Genomic DNA, 19,345 nt, shown 5'->3' with positions numbered 1-19,345 from the left:
TGCAAGTCATGGAATGAAAGGATTATTTCATTTAGATACTCAAATCTGTTTATCTTTGGGATTCTGCTATGTTGACGGAGCCGCTGAACAATCCAGAAAAATGAATATTCAGGTTTTTACTTCAGCTGGAAAAATTGACAGGAAAAAAGAAAAAGAAACATCCCTCACATCTTATTTCTTTCATTAGGCCTTACACATAAATGTCAACAGAGATAACGTCCTATCCCTGCGAGCCGGCTGACATTAAATGACACCCCGTGCACAGACTTTTATATTGCTTTCTCTGCAAAGTGATTTTGCCGGCTGAATCTTTTCTTTTCTTGTCTGACACGTGTGCAGCTATGGTTTCCATTATAACAGATGAATTAAAATGCAGCCAGTGTCCTGGAAGTGGGGTAGAAGGAAGACATGAATGCATAGTAAACGTGAGGGATTTACTCAGCTGTACTGAGACTGCTTGACATTATTTGATGTCCGATCCAAAACCCCTTCCAAAAACTGCCCTAGATTCACTTTCTTCAACTCAAATGTGACTTTTTCTAAATGTCTAATTGAAAGAAAAGTGAAAAGATTGATGTGTGGAGCTGCTACCTACTGATGAATAGAGAATGAGACTTTTGCACACCAAAATTAAGCAAGCTATAATAATTCAGCCCAAATATAAAGCACACCCAAAATCATAACACTGTCATCTCTTTTTACCCTCATGTCATTACAAACCTTTTCTTTCTTCCATGGAACACAAAAGGAAATAATTTGAATAATAATTTGGACTGAAATTAAAGTCCATGTTCATTTTAGGTCAGCTATCCCTTTAAGAAACAGAATGGCCAAGATGATTAACAATGCTCTATTTTCCGTAAACAGCACTGCGCCATAAAGGAAGACTTGATTTGTCTTTATGAGTTCATTTAAAGTCAAACATTACCTTTTGAAGAACGGAATTTCCACAAAATGGTGGGTTCAGGTCGTCCGATGGCCAGACACATGAGGCTCACATTACTGCCCTCGTTCACGGAAACATCTGTGGATATGTTTACAATCCTGGCAGGAACTGCAAAAAAACAACATATTGCAACATTGTAATCAAGTTGTGCATTAAGTGATTGATCATCAATGAACAAAAAAATGACGACATCATCAGTAAACCCGGAGGATGTTTTCGATTTATTGTTGAAGTGGCTTAGATCAGGATGAGTGTATTTTCCCCCGTTCCGTCCTTTGGGGAGGATTTAATAGATGTGTACGGCTGAAATGTGTTCACTTATGCAACTTGCACGCAGCAGATGCAAGTTACATCCACATCTTATGTGTTCCCTAGAAAATTCTTATGCAAAAGTCTAGCAACAATATTCCAGGGCATGTTGTTATTCATATTTTAGTGGGTTGTGTGATTTTATAAAGAAAAACAAACAAAATACAAGCAGTGTACAAAGCAACAGAAAAACAAACAATAATGCAAAATAACAAACATGACATTATTCAAAAGAAATGATAAGACATAATATCGATCAGATTTTCCGACTGTTGTTGAGGTCTTTGAGGAGATATCCTTCAAAATGTGTGTGTGTGTATATATTAGTGCTGTCAAAAAGCGAGTTAACATGCAATTCATTTTTTCACTTTAACGTGTTAAAAATATTTAACGCAATTAACGCAGCATCTTTTTCTGTCATCCTTTGGCTAGCGTTATATTATATGATCACGTTCTTATTCATGCAAATGCTTTTATACATTTTATCATGACAGTTCTCTTTCAAACAATAACTCACAGAATTATGTCAAAGTGGCCATTTTGTGGAGTATTCTCATAAGAGTCTTAAATTAACTTAACTTCTTAACCCGCACCGGTTCGTGGACGGGGGGGTTGACGGAAGTGGGGGGGTGTGTACTTTTATTTACTTTTGTTTTATACAAAATATTCAATCAACTATCACAAACTATGCATCATTTGAAAGCTAAAACACTCAAGATTCATGTTCTGAACTTGTTTTTGCAATAAATACACCAGAGAGGAAAGGGTTAAATGAAACACTAAAGGACCGGCCATGTAAACATTAGAAAAATATCAGCGTTACTCATCTTTCATCTCCTGTCGTTCAGATCAGATCGGACGAATCCAATAAACACCCGCATACATCTCTGTGTGAGAGTCCACTCTTCAAAATGCATCCCACTTTTTAATCCAAAACAACGAAAAAATAGGGAAAAAACTAAAAATCCTCCGTTGTTTGCAAGAGAGTTTTGAGTTAGCGTGATCAATCATGTCCATTTTCAATGAAATATCGATTCTATTCCGTGTCTGGCAAACTCCCCCTGCTAGAATGGCTTCTCCCACGTATTTTAAACCCTCCCTCGTCTCTCTCCTTCAATCAGAGACTCTTCTGGGATGCATCATATAGAGGAAGTGCCTTACAGGCTTGGTGAGCTGTCAATCATTGCGCCCATGGTTTTCGTTGGATAAAGGCACTCGGTGCCCAGCCAATGCCTTTTCAACAAAGGTTTGATTGATGGACTTAGTAACCAATCAAAAGGCATTATCTTGCGCAGTTTGCGTAAGTAGGCTTTGGTGAATACTGTTTGCGCGCTGGCTGCACGTTCTCCATGGCGCAACTGTAGTGGAGAGCGCGCTGTCTCTCACTGACGCTTCCCATCAGCTAAATGAGTTTTTTACACTTTGTAATCTCTGTAAATAGTTGCTTTAGTTTTTCAGTAACTGTTTATCCATTATAATTAGTAGTATATTGCAGTTTATTGCAGATTTATTTGAATGAAAAACTACTCTTTACAATAGCAAATGTTCTGAAATAAATGGCCTTTTTGAAATGACGCCTAGACTTTTCTTGACATAAAAGCTCACAGAAGCTACATTACTGAGAGAATCATCCTCATATTTGAATCATGACATGATTAGACATTCAGTTTTATATTTAAGTTATTTTCAGGCTCTTAACATTAAATTATAATATTTTTTTCCCTAATTGAAAACAAAAAACAAAAAACGTGAGTCACTTACATGTATATTTACATGTATATTACTCTGTTCCCATATTACTTTGAGTTATTATGACTCTTGGGTAGCAATATTTCAAGTGTCTAGTTTAAAATAAGACCAGGTTTATGAATATAGACCATAGGGTTTAAGAGCTGCAGACATTTTCATTTGGGTATATCATTTTCAAAAAATTCCACAAAAATGGGGCGCTTGTTAAGAGGTTAAAGAGTTGTGAGGAAATGAGATGTGTGTGACAGCGTCAGATCTTAAAGTGACAGCAGCCTAATAAACCAGTCACTGTGATTCTGTCATTAATGTTCATCAAAGAACAAAGACAACAGAGAAAACTGTAGCTTTAATAAGGAATAATCTATATTTAATTTATAATCTATGCAGTTAAGACTGTAAAGTGTTTGATAACTTTATTCAAGTTCTGTATATTGATTATATTTGAAGGCCACAGGTAAATATGACATTTATCTCCGTCCGTCCGTCCATCCATCCATCCATCCATCTATCTATCATCTGTCCCTCCATCCATCCACCCACCCATCATCATCCATCCATCATCCGTCCATTCATCTATCTATCTATCGTCCATCCATCCATCCGTCCTTCCATCCATCCATCCACCCACCTATCATCTGTCCGTCCGTCCGTCCGTCCTTCCATCCATCCATCCATCCACCCACCCACCCACCTATCATCTGTCCGTCCGTCCGTCCATCCATCCACCCACCTATCATCTGTCCGTCCGTCCGTCCTTCCATCCATCCATCCATCCATCCATCCACCCACCTATCATCTGTCCGTCCATCCATCCATCCGTCCGTCCATCCATCTATCTATCGTCCATCCGTCCTTCCATCCATCCACCCACCCACCCATCTATCATCCGTCCTTCCTTCCATCCATCCATCCGTCATATCTATCTTCTGTCGTCTGTCCGTCGATCTATCTATCTACACTCTAAAAAATACTGGGTTCAAAATAACCCAAGTTGGTTTAAAATGGACAAACCCAGCAATTGGGTTGTTTTAAGCAAACATTTAACCCAACCGCTGGTTTAAACTCATTCACTGGGTTAAAACAACCCAATTGCTGGGTTTGTCCATTTTCAACCCAGCATTTTTTAGAGTGTATCTTCTGTCCATCCATCCATCCATCCATCCATCCATCCATCTATCTATCTAGAACCATCCAGTAGTTGAATTGATTGTACATTTCTTACTTCATATTGTCAATCAAATGAATTTTTAAACTTGGCAAAATCTTCATTCAGTCCATTAGAGCAACACATTAGTGCCTCAGTTTTACATGCTGTCGCCTGATTGACGTGATGAGATGAGCAGGTCATGCTCTGTTAAGGTAATGTTGTTTATAACTTGACTGAAACTGGAAGTGGTATCCAGACAGTCTGTCGGTTTCCTTGACTGTGTTCCATGTTTCAGTCTGAATAAAGCAGCCAGCCAGTATCTCAGAGAGATATTATTTAGTTGGCGTCCTATCAGGCCTGCCTCACATGGGAGAGTCTGCTATCTATGTTTGCTGAAAAAGTAAATATTTTATGGTAAATTTGATTTACTGAAGTTTTAGTGAAGCATCCAAGTAGGAACCAGAATTTTCTTAAGGGATGTCACGCGCACACACACACACACAGGTACACCAACCTGCACATACACATTCCAATATGACTGAATAATTGATTTGCAAACGAAGCCTGTGCTGCGAGCGCAACACATCTGCTAATACAGATACTGAGGTCAGAGACGTCCTGTACGTTTCTGCAATTTGTCTGCTGATTCGCTCACATCATATTTAGCATATTAATGGCAATGATTCAGACAAATGTGTAATGGAACACATAAATTAATTTTGTTTCAAATCAATCCAGTTATCCACGTAAGCCACCAGCGTATGACAATATTGTGTCTTATCCATCAAATCATAACAGCAGGAAGAAAGTCCTGACGGGACTAATTAAATTTTTACTGCAGAACAATAGTTTTCTGCCTGTAATAAAATTGAAAATACTTCAAAAGACCAAGTTTCATGAGTTACTTCAGCTTTGGTGAGTTTGTGTGTGTGTGTGTGTGTGTGTGGGTGGTACAAGGTTGAAGAATCAAAACTGGCCAAAATGAATCCTCATTTTGAAAGGGTATGTGTGTATTTGCGTCTGAATATATTCGTCTGCATTTTCAAAAACATATTCACACAGGCGTCAGTGTTGAAACTCTAAAATAAATACAAATTAATTGTAAAAAAAAATACAAATTATATATGGGCTGGTAAGCAATTCAAATGTTTAATCTAATTAGTTACACGATGTGGCAATCTTAATCTAATTAATGGCAAATTAATCACACATCAAATTTGGTTAAGAAATGACTCTCAAAAGATCATTTAAAGTCATTATTGTGTAAAAAAATCAAATAGACATTACAAAAAGCAGCTTCATAAATAAATATTTTTGAATGAACTATACCTTTAATGTTTGTTTTTTATTAATATGGAAATGTTATTTTTATGAAATTATACTCTAAATAAGAAACTAAAACTGCCAGTAGATGGCGGTAAATGTCTAACAGACTAAGTTATTAAGTCATTCATTCATTCGATTCGTTCAAACGGCTGATTAATTCAGGAGGGAATGCTTCTCTTTATGAAAATGGTAAAAGTAAATGGTTGGTTCACCCGATCATTCAAAACAGTTCTGCTTTTTCTTTATATTTTTGTTGGCAAAACTGAGCCAAATAGACAATGTTGTGTCTAAAACAAAACAATAATAACTTAACTATTTTATTAAACTGTTGTAGATTAGCATCGCATTTGCACTCGTCTCGTGTACAACTTGTGTGCTATTTCACTCATTATTCGTGTGATATTGCTTATATATCATGATGTAAATGTGAGGCCGTTTTTTCACACTGGCAGTTTTGTTCGGAAACGGGGCACGGTTTGGGAAAAATTTGGGACCAAATGATTCAGACACTTTGACCTGACCGTGTTTTTTCTTTAATTGCTAATGTGACCTTTGACACCACAGACTGAACTAAACGAAGCATTGCTTGGTCATTGGTTGAGCTAAATTGGTATAATCTAATTGTGTTCTTAAATCCAACAGCTGATTGGTTGATTGTAATCCATTACATCCCTTTATATCAGTTATCTGACATTATCAAGATTAAGTAGTTCTTGTCATATTTTACGAATAAACTGTGAGAATGTGAGAATGTTGACAGTGTATGAAACAAAATTGGTTTGACTGTATGTGTATATATATATTATATATATATATATATATATAGTATATATATATATATATATATATATATATATATATATATATATATATATATATATATATATATATATATAGAGAGAAGAGAGAGAGAGAGAGAGAGAGAGAGAGAGAGAGAGAGGAGAGAGAGAGAGAGAGAGAGAGAGAGAGAGAGAGAGAGAGGAGAGAGAGAGAGAGAGAGAGAGAGAGAGAGAGAGAGAGAGAGAGAGAGAGAGAGAGAGAGAGAGAGAGAGAGAGAAAGACAGGTTTAAACTGTATATAAATAAATATATTTAAAATAAATTGTAAAATTAAATTATTCACAGAGAGAGAGAGAGAGAGAGAGAGAGAGAGAGAGAGAGAGAGAGAGAGAGAGAGAGAGAGACAGGTTTAAACTGTATATAAATAAATATATTTAAAATAAATTGTAAAATAAATGCAACCAGTACGAAGAACCAGCCCACATTCCTGCTCAGAAATGACGAAAGCAAAAAGCAACCAGCGATTAATTTTGATTTAAAGAAACAGCCACAGTAGTGTTAGTAGTGTGTGTATGTGTTTGTACATATAGCGAGGGAAACCAGTGACCGTACTGTATTCCAGAGAGCACAATCACAGTCAAAGATGTGTAAGAGAGCCCTCCGCTTCTCTCTGGTGAATATTTCATCCTGTGACGAGCACTTTCTTTGAATCACTGTGCTTTTCACCATCCCACATTCCCTGTGTTCTCACCACTTCCCTCCCTTACATCAAAGGTATTGTTTCATCCCTGTATCTCAATCTATAATGGATGGCTTCGGCTTTCTAACCACGAATCCCAAATTCAGGCCACTGTTTCAAACAGGCCAGTTTGAGCTTCTCGAAAAAGAGAGAGGACAGAGTTCAGAGCATGAACAGGCAAAAAGACTATGCTAACATTTTCTAAGCACACACACACACACGTCGAGTTACATAACGCAAGTTACCTCACTCCATAACCGTGTGTGTTTGTGGTAAACTGTTGAAAATCAATCCATCACTTCTCTGCCAAATGACAAGACTCAACCATCCCTCAAGTTCATGATGAAGTATCTTCCTGTCTTATACGGTCCAAATTCCCACCATCTCTGAGCAATACCTGTATTTTAATTGGACACGCATTGGCCTAAAATAACTGCAAAAGGCAGGAAACCCACAGAAATCAGTGGGAGAAAAACTCATTCTTAAGCTGCCTCTGGTGATAGAGCTGCCGCTAATGTTCCACGCGGGCAAATTGCACTGGCTTCGGTTCGACATTTATATTCTCATAACCCTACTGAATCTTTCCAATGGCTCATTAGTGCTCTTTAAAATGAGAAAAAGAGCTGCCTCCTGATGCAATGGTGAAAACTCAAGCGTACTATATAGAAAACTGCAACAAGGGACTGGAAAAGCAACAGCCATCAAAATATTACAAACAAAAATGTAAATCACTATACATTTTGTTGTAAACGTTTGAAAGAGAAAAATGCATAGGACAATAATTCCATACTTTGAGTTTTGCATACAAAAAATTAAAAATTAAATTAAAAAAAGTGTGTGTGTGTGTATATATATATATATATATTTATTTTATTTATTTATTCGTTTATTTAACAGGGACAGTGTATGGCACTCAGCCACACCAGAATTAGCTACAAGCTAAATTTCATCTGTAGTCCCTGGGCAGGACAAGGTAACATACGATTAACAATCACATATAAATAGACCATAAAACATCATCACACAAGTTTCACATTCTTAAAAGCCCAATAGAACACAACAACAGAACAAAATAAAATGCAATATTAATAGACACAACAATACAATGTTAGGATACAACTGAAAATGAGGTTGTTGTTGTTTTTTTTTTTTATGATTAATGGGTACATGATTGTATTGATTTTAACCATAATTTTATTTTATATTTAAAACAAGTAAATGAACTGATGTCTCTAATCTCATTTGGGACTGAATTCCAATACTTAGAGGCTCTGATAGAGAAGGCTGATCTGCCAAACTCAGTACGTTTGTGCTGTACAACACAATCACCTCTACTGTTTGCCCTGGTAGTTCTCTGACTATCTGAGAGAAATAATATGAACTCCTTTAATGGGGGCGCAGCCAGATTATTAATTACTCTGTAAACTAAACAAACATTGCTAAAGCACATAAAATTGACAAAAGTCAAGAGTTTGTGCTTTTGGATGATATTACAGTAGTGATAACCTGATGGCTTTTTATCTAATACTTTAAGAGTTTGTTTATATAGCGTTTGTAGTGGAGCAAGTATTGTTTTTCCGGTTTGTGACCAACTTGTGATGCAGTATGTAAAATGTGAGAAAATCATTGAGTGCATATACAATTTGGCAGCATCTAGAGGTAACTGATTACGAATATGTCTAAAATTTTTAAAAGTAAGCGGTAACACTTGACACTAGGCAGTTCATTTGATACAGTATTTATTCATCTTTGTCAATGTCATCCAACTGTTCATTGTGAGATCAAGCTAGCTGAGGTCCATTAAACAATGTTAAAATATTTTTGATTTCAATAACACAAATTTTTTTAGTAAATGTTGAAATTACCATTAAAGGGGGCATAACACACACAGTTTCTGCCAGTCTCATGTTAAATCTTGAGTACCTATAGAGTAGTATTGCATCCTTCATATCTCCCAAGAGTCTTTAGTTTTATCATATCATATTTATAAAAGACAGATACACTGTACCGATTCTTTCCGAAAACAGCCAAACTCATGGAGGCGTCCAATTGGGCGGAGCTAAAGAATCTCCAGCACACACATCATGGCATTATCCCTGGATGACTTTCGATTCACTATACGATAATGTTGTTCACATTATATGCACTTATGCGCCGATTGCCAACAAAACACACACATTTGATGCAGTTTCACTCATGACCGGGAACAAACACACACACTTACAGAACTCCGGAAACATAAACTGCATCCACTGTTCCCTTAACGCTGGGTTATTTGGGAAGCTGAACAAGGTGATCTTTAGCCGCGTTTCCACCGCAACAACTTTCCCCAGGAACTAGGGACTTTGGGGTGGTACTCGTGTGTTTCGACCGTAGGAACCGGGGTCTAAATAAAGTTCCAGGGTAAAGATTTTCCCCCCAAAACGGCCCTGCTTGCGAGGTAGTACTTTTTCAAAGTTCAGGAACTTTCAGGGGTGGGACTTGTGTGCTGAACATGCGGATTGGTTAAGCTCACGCACCATTTTATTTCAACCTAAAAGTCTGTTGTGGTGTGTGTAGTAAAAGTTGTTTGCTATTCGAATCAACAATGAAAAAAAAAACCCACAGATGGACCGACGACGAGGTTCAGGCTTTATTAAGTGTATTTGAGGAGGACGAAATCCAGTGGGCTCTGGAAAGTTGCGCACAGTCGTACGTCTCCGGACAAATCTTCACGGTACTTTAGACCACGATGGAAACGCAGACAGCAACAGGTATGGGGGAAAAAGAGTTCCATGGGACTAATTGTTCCGGGTAATTTCGGTGGAAACAGGGCTTTTCCCTCACACTTCTTTATTGTTGATGTTGGGGTCTAAAAACAAAATGACAGCGCTGCCGACAGCTTCTGGTACCTGAACTAAGCTCGTTGATGGGCGCGCTCTTTCTCTCGCTCTGATTGATGTGTGTGTGTGTTCATCTGGGACAAGTGCCCATACAAGCAAATCCGCCCTTTATGCATCATACAAGGCCATACACTAAAAAACGTTCCAAAACTTATTGGAATCCTGAAGGAGTGTATTTGGCACAGAAATACTCCGTCATACGTCCAACTCGTTTTTTGAAATGCCCATGTTTAGCATGAGAAGCAACTCTTTAACGGTGTAAGTAAGTCTGAATGCATGAAATAGCATAGACCCCCCCTTAAGCTTCACTGTCAGTAACTGATGTTAACAAATGTATCATTATTGTAAAGTGTTACCAAATAAGCAAACTATAGATCAAATAAAAATAAGTGCTCTATTGCTCCTATTGCTCTCCTCATTTGTAATTTGCTTTGGTTAAAAGTGTCTGCTAAATTATTAAATGTAAATGTCTATAATTAAGGCCACTTAGGCCTGTCACGATAACTACTTTTTGTTTTGTAATATATTGTCTCAGAAATAATTGCGATAAATTATATTATTGTCATTTTAAGACTATTTTTTGCCACTGAATATATAATCCTAATATAACAGCATAATAAGGCAAGTAGACCTACACTTTCAAATGACAACCTTTTAATTCTTTAGATCATGGAAATTAAGGGTAAAAAATATATTATCCTAAATAAAAAAGTAAAAATGAAATAAATAGTAAATAAACATTTTCCCTTGTGAATTGGCTTTAACACTCTTCATTCTGCGTTGACATTTATATGTGCACCAGAACAGGGGATTGTGGCTTTGAAATCGAGTCCATTCTGGCTTATTCTTCCAAACTGTCAGTAGTTGTCAGGAAAACACTATAACGTCGATAATCGCTCTGTGTATGAAGGAACTGCCCGAGAACCACTTTCGCCTCCATCACGGAAAACATACAAGATGACAGCACAATCGAGTAAAATGTTGGTGACATTCATTATCATGTAAACATAATGGGCGATAAATTGCATCACAAAAAATTATTGAGGTCATGTACATACATTGTGCGATATATCGATATATTGATTATTGCGACAGGCCTAAGGCCACTACAAAGCAATACGACAACAAAGTTTTGCCACCGACACCGAGCAGTCAAACAAGATGCTTGTGTTTTCCTTCGAGATCTCCGAAAGGATAAAGACTGGCAGCAATCAATTTCCATATGGCTTCCTATTCTGAAATGACACGGCCCATATCCTTGGAGAATTCATTGGTCAAAAAGGTGTCAATCATCAAACTGCAAAATGTATTGGAATCATTTCTTCACCCGTCACTATGGAGTGACAGCGTCAATCACGGTAGACTATGCTGTAAAACTACAGCGATGAAAATACCACCAAAAGCCTACGTCTCAATGTCTAAAAGATTGCCATGTCAAGTCGCTGATGCATGTGGGTTTTACATATTGTCAGGAATGTTTCAAAGCATTTAGCATATCATTCACCTTGTTCTTATGCATGAGAAAAGCTTTTAATAGATCTCTCGGGAAAAGGCAAGACAGCCAGAGAAGCCTGTAATTTTGTAAAAAAAAAATCGAAATGTCTTTTAAATGCTCCATTAGAAAGTCCATAAAGAAAAAAACAAAAACTGTAAATCAAATTTAGACCATCATGCATTACCAACATATGACTACCCTTGTCTGCCTACATGGATTTATTTATTATTTTTAATATTACTGGTTTGTTCTTAGCCCAATGGGGAAATCAAACAACTAGGGTGTTTTCATATAACACATGCTGAGTGAACATTATGGTGTGTTTTGTGCAGTGATTGCCTCTTCACTCCTTTCTAATAACAATACTAATGAGTCACATTGTGCCATCAGAGCAAGCTACAGGTCTCTCGCCTCTGAAGAGAGCAGCTCGTTTAGACGCTTTCAGTTATTACAGTTGTGGAGAAAAGCAATCACCCCACTGCAATCCCATCTCTATCACATCTGTCTGGCACTGCTGCGGCTGAAACAGCTCAAAGCACTAACAATAACACTGTTTTTGGGCTTGATAAATCAAGGATCAACTGTGCCTCATTATCGACAGTTATTCATTAGACTGCTGTTTTACTATTGGCATAAAGTCTGGTCCAATTTTGCTGCCTATTGTGGCCATCAACCACCTGCTTAGAGAGGAAAGGTCTGTCTGACCAATCACAGCTCTTTCCACAATACCACAAGCCGTTAAAATACAAAACTACTGATTTACGATGAGAAAATATATAAATAACAGTCTTTATTGAACTTAAAGTCCCCCTGTAGTCAATAATTGTATCCCTTAAAACTCATCTTTGGTCACCAAAATGGCATATTTAAAGTTTTTATCCTCTACACCATTGCTTCATTTAGTATACGTGGATTCCTGAATATGCAAATGAGCCCCGCCTCCACTCACTCGCTGCACAATGGTATCGCTGTTTACAAGTCTGACGCATAATGGTAATTAATATGATTAGCCTTTGGCTTGACTACATTATCAAACAGCTAATAATGTGTTGCTAATGTTCCTGTTCGCCATCTCAGTCTCCTTTCTAAAAATCAGCATAATTAGAAATGCTTTGAACATCATAGAACGTCAGTGGAGAAAGGCATATAGTTCATCATAATATCGTAATATACATCATATACATAATTCACCTGCTATATTGGATAACCTGCTTCTCTTGAGAATCCCCTGCCTCAGAGTTAAAGATATGCTAAAGCCTCGCCCACACGCTGACTTGATTGGTTACACGGTAGCCAGAAACGCCGGCAATTTCAAACCGCGGTTTTGAGACTATCTTTGGTTCACTGCAGTTTTAAAGAGAAAATTTGACTTATTACAGGGCTGCAATTCAAGAATGCTTTGGAATATAGACCAAAGTTTGGTCTCGTTTTAAAGAAGACACACTGCAGATTATTGCTGAAGTGAAAGCAATTCAAAATATGAAAGTATGAACAAGTTATACAGTTATTACTGTAAATGAAAAATACTGTCCTAAATACAGTATTTATTTAGTTTTATTTCATATAAAATATATATTTTACAAAAAATATTTTACTCTAAAATTACTATAAAATCAAAGCCATGTGTCAAACAAAGTTGTGTTCCAAATTTAAAGTTGATATCACAAAAATTGAAGTCCCCATGAGATTTTGTTTAGGCGCTATACCAAAAATAGCCACCGGGTGTCATTCAAATTCCATTGATAATTCTGCGATGACAACCGGCTGGATGTACATAATCCCTTACATATATAATCGCTGTCGTAATAACGGCCCATTTCAAATTTTTACGTGCTTTTCTTCTTTTTATTTTTTGTCTAGATCTTTAAAATGCATCCAAATTACAGTGAAGCGCAAACGTACGGTGCTCTGCAGTGGTCAAAAAGGATATAAACAGTGAATTTTGAAGTGAAAAGTGAAGTGGATTTGGACGGCAATTAAATTACCACATGACCTTGGTGTTTGTCAAAAGCAGTAGCTAATTCGGCCGGGGATTTTGACGCGGGTGGTAGGAGAAAAACACTGACATTCTGGATTCAGACGGCAATAAAATCACAGACTAGCTCCTGTCAATGATGAAAATACCTTATGACCCCACGAGAAACAATTACCGTCCGAATAGGGCTTATGAATCTTTTTCCCCAGTATTGAAAAAGAAAAATTGCAATAGTTTTACTTGGCTTAAAACATTGAAGAACAAACTTAATCATATATTGTTAACAAAAAAAAAAGAGTGTATAAATGCACAGATATGTACACCGTCATTTGTAATAGTGTACTTTATAGGTACACTATAATTACCTGAAAGTTGCGCTGTAAATTAAATTTACTTGCACCAAACTTTGCGGGCTGTAATCTAAAGCATTACCAGATGATACTGTAATTCTCTGGTGGCTAATGTTTAAAGATGAATGAATGTTTAAACATTCAGATGCAGATTCTAATACCAAGCCTCAACAGTACTATTTTAGCTACAATAGCGGAACATTTCTAAATGTGGTGTGTGTTTCCTGCCTCATGTCTCCAAACTCCCACAGTCTCCCACAAAACCTGTATTTTCAATTGGCCTCGCAGAGGGTTAAAATAACTGAAGCGGAAGGCAGGGCACCCACAGAAGAACGGATTGGCACGCTGCCTCTGGTGATAGAGCTGCTGCTAATGTGTCACCCAGGCAAATTGCACTGGTTTTGTCCTCCCATTTATATTCTCATAACCCTACTGAATCTTTCCAATGGCTCATTACTGCTCTTTAAAATGAGGCAAAGAGCTACTCCTCAATCCAGTAACAAGAGCCGAAGCTTATTACACGAATGTGCAGTGAATTGAGAGGCCGTCTTATGCTTTTCCCCATGGAGGAGAAGGTTCGAGACTAATCTAAAATAGAGACACATCATTACACTTGAGCAAACGAAAGACGATAATCCCGCATGTTGTTTGCGGGGTCATCTAATTAAATTGCCATGCTTTTGCCCTGTGATACATAATCTTTATGACATCCTGCTCATCAGGTAATAAACTATGAACGACTTTAATGAAATGGTGCAACAAAAGCGCTTTGATTAAGATGAATATTCAAGATCTCTGTTCCAAAACCCAGTGAGCTCCCTCAGAGCATTCTAAGTCAACTTAACTTCATTTTCTAATTTACTTCATTTTTCTTTTGCAATGTTTTGCATGCAGATTTTTTAAGTAAATTTCACATTTGGAATTAAGTAAACTCTACTTAACTACGTTAAGTAAAATCAACCAAAAAAATTAAATAAGTCAATTTAACTTGGCCAGTAAAAGGTTGAGTAATTTCTCCTTAGTTGAAGTTTCCTTTGCAATACTTTTTACTCAAACAATATAACACTGAATTAAACCAGACTTTTAGGGCCCTATATTAATGATCTGAGCATATGGTCTGAAGCACATGGCGCAGGTGCTCTTATGGCGTGTCCGAATCCACTTTTGCTAGTTTAACAACGGAAAAAAACATTCGGCGCTCCAGACGCATGGTCCAAAAGGGTTGTACCTAGTCTCTTAAAGCTGCACTATGTAACTTTTGCGTCCACTAGAGGTCGCCTGTTCAAAACAAAGGTGTAGTTTGATGACGCCACGTTTGAGCGCAGAATCTTGGGACATGTGGTCTTTACCTCACAGCCGGTGGAAAAGAATCGGGATAGGGACTCATGAAATCAGAAATCATGTTCATGGATGCGATTATTAACGTTACTGTAGTATGAAGCGGTTTTCTCACAATTTACAAATAGTTGGGATACTGTAAGTACTCAACTGAACAAAATATATAACACTGGCCTAGTGGTTTTAGAAAAAAAAAATTTTTTTTACATAGTGCACCTTTAATGAGTCATGGGTGTGTTTTGGGCATAACGTGCAACAAACCAATCAGAGTCTCATCTCCCATTCCCTTTAAAAGCCAGCTGCGCTCGCACCATGGTGGATTCGCTATTTACGTGGAGTAATTTGTGAGCAGAAAGACTGAACGCTTCTCCAGAGAGGAATCCTTTTATTTTTAATATTTGGCATTTGTGTGTGGTGCTGCATGTCCCTGTGTGTGTTATAATCAGAGTGTACGCATGTTGTGCACCACCTATAGGCGCATATTACTAACACGTCCCCTATAAATAACAAAAAATACTGTGCTATTGACTTTAGAGCAGGTTTGTGTTGGTCAATGGCACAGTCGTTTTCAGTTCCTCAAAATAGCAACACGGCAACAATGCTCCTGAACACACCTGGTTTTCAGACCAGACGCCCATGGGAGAACAGATGGCACGAGTGCATTTGCTATTTAAACAACGTGACGCTGGACGTGAAAATGATAACTGCGTCGGGCTGAAACTAGCAAAAAACACTTGTGTGGCACCTGGTGCCGCATTGCGCCGGGTGTATGATAAGTAGGGTTGGGTACCGAACTCGGTACTTTTAAGGGCACCGACCGAATTACGTCGGTACTACCGAGTACCGATTCACATGAAATCAATCGGTACCAAATTTCGGTACCTGAGAACGCATCTGGTGATATAGACGAGTGTCTGTGAATATTAAACTGCAAAAAGACTATTTAAATACGAATCCTGCGTGTTTCTGTGCGAATGAATGCGTAGACGCACGGTTTACAGTCTATGGGTTTACCTCACACACACACGCTCAGAATCGTGTGTGACGGTCGCATGTTTCCATCTCTGCCTCTCATATGAGGACATGAACGTCATCTCCAGAGCCACTGAGTCACTTCATGAGCATTTTACCGTTTCAATTGAGAAAAACTACCGTCATATCATAAACACACAGAAACTCAGAATTACGGCAACCTGTCAAAATAAAAGTTCGGCTAACTTGACAAATAAATTACTGTTGTACAGTAGAATTTAGATATGTCCCAATGTCATAATAATACTAACACTATAAATAATATTATTATTATAATTATTAAATAATGTTTACTTTTTTATATATATTACAATTTTTCTTCATGTTTTAATTTTAACCATATAAAGCTCAGTGGTGCAGCACTTTGTTTGACTTTAAAAAAAAAATTTAAATTAAAAGATAAATTAAATTAATGTCTTCTGTCTTCATTTGATTACCAGAAAATACATAACACATAATTTGTGGGAAATCTTTTCATAGAAATGAAATTAAAAAGAAAAAATAATAATATGGTTGTTTTTATGAATTAAATTAAGTGCCTAGTAGCCTACTATTTACTAGTAAATATTAAAGTAATCAAACCTCACAGACAGTGGCAGGGCAGCTCTGGCATAATGTCAATAACACTTTTATAAATGACACTTACAGGTTCTTTACAGTTATTTATGTAAACATCCCAAAAGTACCGAAAAAAGGTACCGTTAGGTACCGGTACCGGTTAAAATGTGAACGGTGCCCAACCCTAATGATAAGGCCCTTAAAGTGTATGTTTTACTTAGAAACATCTAATAACACAATAGATATTGTGTAGACACCACATCTACATAATAGAAGCAACGTGGCACCTGAACACAGAGACCTCAATACTAGGTACACAACGACAGTAACATTCAATGGATCGTTTTTGAGTATGAATGTCATTTTGAGTAGAAAATGAACTCTAAATGTCACAAAATGGCAAGTTACTAAACCAAAGCATTGATAAAACAGTGTAAATTTAACTAGAAAACAGCGAAAAATCAACCTTACAGTAAAACAAGCAGCTGTGAAAAATATGATACACCAGTGTTTTGCCCATAGACTGTAAAAAAATATGGACGTAGTGTCCGTGACGTCACCCATAGGATTCTGATGAGCAGTTTTGAAGTGTAAAGTATGGACGAGATGGCTGTTGCCATCTTGTCAGCGCGTCACTCCCGGATAACAGAAAATGGGCAAAAAGGCGGGAAGTGGCCACGCCCTTAATTATGCAGAACTTTAAGGCTTTATGTAATGTAAACAAATGAGTTATAAAAAAATTCACCCCCCTCACAGTCGTCATGAAGGGCAAAATTAGTCATATAGACCAAAACCACAATTTGTACCAGGCTGTAAACATGTGTTCTTCTGCTGTAAAGTTGGGCATTTTAACATGAGCTCAATGAGATTCTGCTCCTTCTGGAGCCTGTCCCTAGCGGCCAGTCGATGAATTGCAGTAAATGTCACTACCGTATTGGCTTCAAGAGAAACTGCGGGAGGTTGCCGCTTGGTTTTGCCTGATGAGAAGTTAATACACTGAACAAAATTATAAATGCAACACTTTTTGTTTTTGCCCCCATTTTTCATGAGCTGAACTCAAAGGCCTATTCCTCTCAAATATTGTTCACAAGTCTGTCTAAATCTGTGTTAGTGAGCACTTCTCCTTTGCCGAGATAATCCATCCACCTCACAGGTGTGGCATATCAAGATGCTGATTAGACAGCATGATTACTGCACAGGTGTGCCTTACGCCCGTTTCACACATACTCCGTCTGCAGTGCGTATGCGGTGCGTGTTGCGTTGCGGTGCAGGAGCAGCACGCGCTGTTGTGCTTTCATATATGCTGCGTTTGCAGCGCGCAACTGATCCGCGGTTGTACCACAAACACAGCATTTATTCATTATTATTTTCATTTCAAATCCAAAAGTTGTTACTGAACATGGCTTGTCAGAATTGCAATTCTCTTTGTTTACACTTTCATAGATGTCACGTTTTAACGTAGTACATTTAAACAACGTTTTATTCAATTCATTACTTTATATTTATATAGCCTATATAACTTTATATAGCCTATAGCCTACTTTAGCTCACACAAGTGGCAAAACATTGAAATATAACTTATAGCCTATAAACATTTTAAATTAGAAACTTACAATAGAAACAGCCGACTCTCGTCTTCTCTTTCGTTTTTAAACCCTTTTAAAAGCAGGTCATAAAGACCTTTTTGTTTTTCCACCTCCAGGAACGTACGTGCTCTTCATTATTTCAATTTTTTTAACCTAAATGCCAGGTAAGGTGTCGTTTCCTTGCTTTACCCGAGAAAAAAAAGCCATGTGTTGACTTTGAAACAGAGTATATTTTAAATGACATACATCTGTGGTAAAATTACTAGATTTTCGTGTCAGTACATGTTTATTTTAAAGCGAACATTGTGCTGTCACTTTAATTACGCAGTGCAGCACAGCAAAAAATAGACTCGGTACGGAAACGATCGCCGGACTGCTGCAGACGCAACGCACCTGGAACGGACTGACGGACAGCATCCGCGCGCAGTGTGAAAGCTGTAATCCGTTAACATGGGTACGGAAAAAAATACGCACCGCATACGCACTGCAAACGGAGTATGTGTGAAACGGGCGTTAGGCTGGCCACAATAAAAGGCCACTCTAAAATGTGCAGTTTTATCACAGCACAATGCCACAGATGTCGCAAGTTTTGGGGGAGCGTGCAATTGGGATGCTGACTGCAGTAATGTCCACCAGAGCTGTTGCCCGTGAAATTAATGTTCATTTCTTTAATAACCATTACCATAGTGTATGAAATGTGCTATATAAATAAACTTGCCTTGCCAGTATCAAAAAAATGAGTAGTTTTACTTACTTTTATAATGTTGATATTTACGCTTTACTTTATACAAGCTTATTAATTCTTGCCTGAGCTAACTTTTTCATGTAGAAAATACATTAGTTTTTTCTGTAGTATTTACTTCACCACAAAATCCTTCTTTTTTTTATCAGTGGTGCTTTATACAATACAAATGATGCAAACTTCATCAAATATGATAGATTGAAATCCTGTAAAGCAGCTGTAGCATGTAGTTTGTCATTTTTCAGCTCAGTTCAGTGTTAATTCAATTCAGTTTAATATCTGTGTAAAGTTAATTTATTATGAAACCAGTTCAATTCAGCAATAAGCAGCTCTACTGAAGACAGCAATGCCGTTAACTGAAATAGAAGCAACACAAATAGCGCTAACTGGGT

General features: G+C 37.5%; 2 protein-coding genes across 4 annotated transcripts in view; one reads left to right on the top strand and one right to left on the bottom strand.

Annotated features, from left to right (window-relative positions):
* Positions 1-19,345, bottom strand: part of opcml (opioid binding protein/cell adhesion molecule-like) — a 253,293-nt gene that overhangs the window by 47,994 nt on the left and 185,954 nt on the right. For both annotated transcript variants that reach the window (XM_079804866.1, XM_079804865.1), the window contains one exon: positions 929-1,054. In XM_079804866.1, the coding sequence (XP_079660992.1) occupies positions 929-1,054 (126 nt within the window). The remainder of the gene's footprint in view (positions 1-928; positions 1,055-19,345) is intronic.
* Positions 1-19,345, top strand: part of ntm (neurotrimin) — a 633,991-nt gene that overhangs the window by 596,055 nt on the left and 18,591 nt on the right. The gene's annotated exons all lie outside the window — the stretch shown is intronic.

The sequence above is a fragment of the Gobio gobio genome (assembly GCF_949357685.1).
Source record: "Gobio gobio genome assembly, chromosome: 22".
Classification (NCBI taxonomy): Eukaryota; Metazoa; Chordata; class Actinopteri; order Cypriniformes; family Gobionidae; genus Gobio; species Gobio gobio.
Note: the sequence above shows the minus strand (reverse complement) of the source record. Positions and strands in the feature narration are given on the sequence as shown.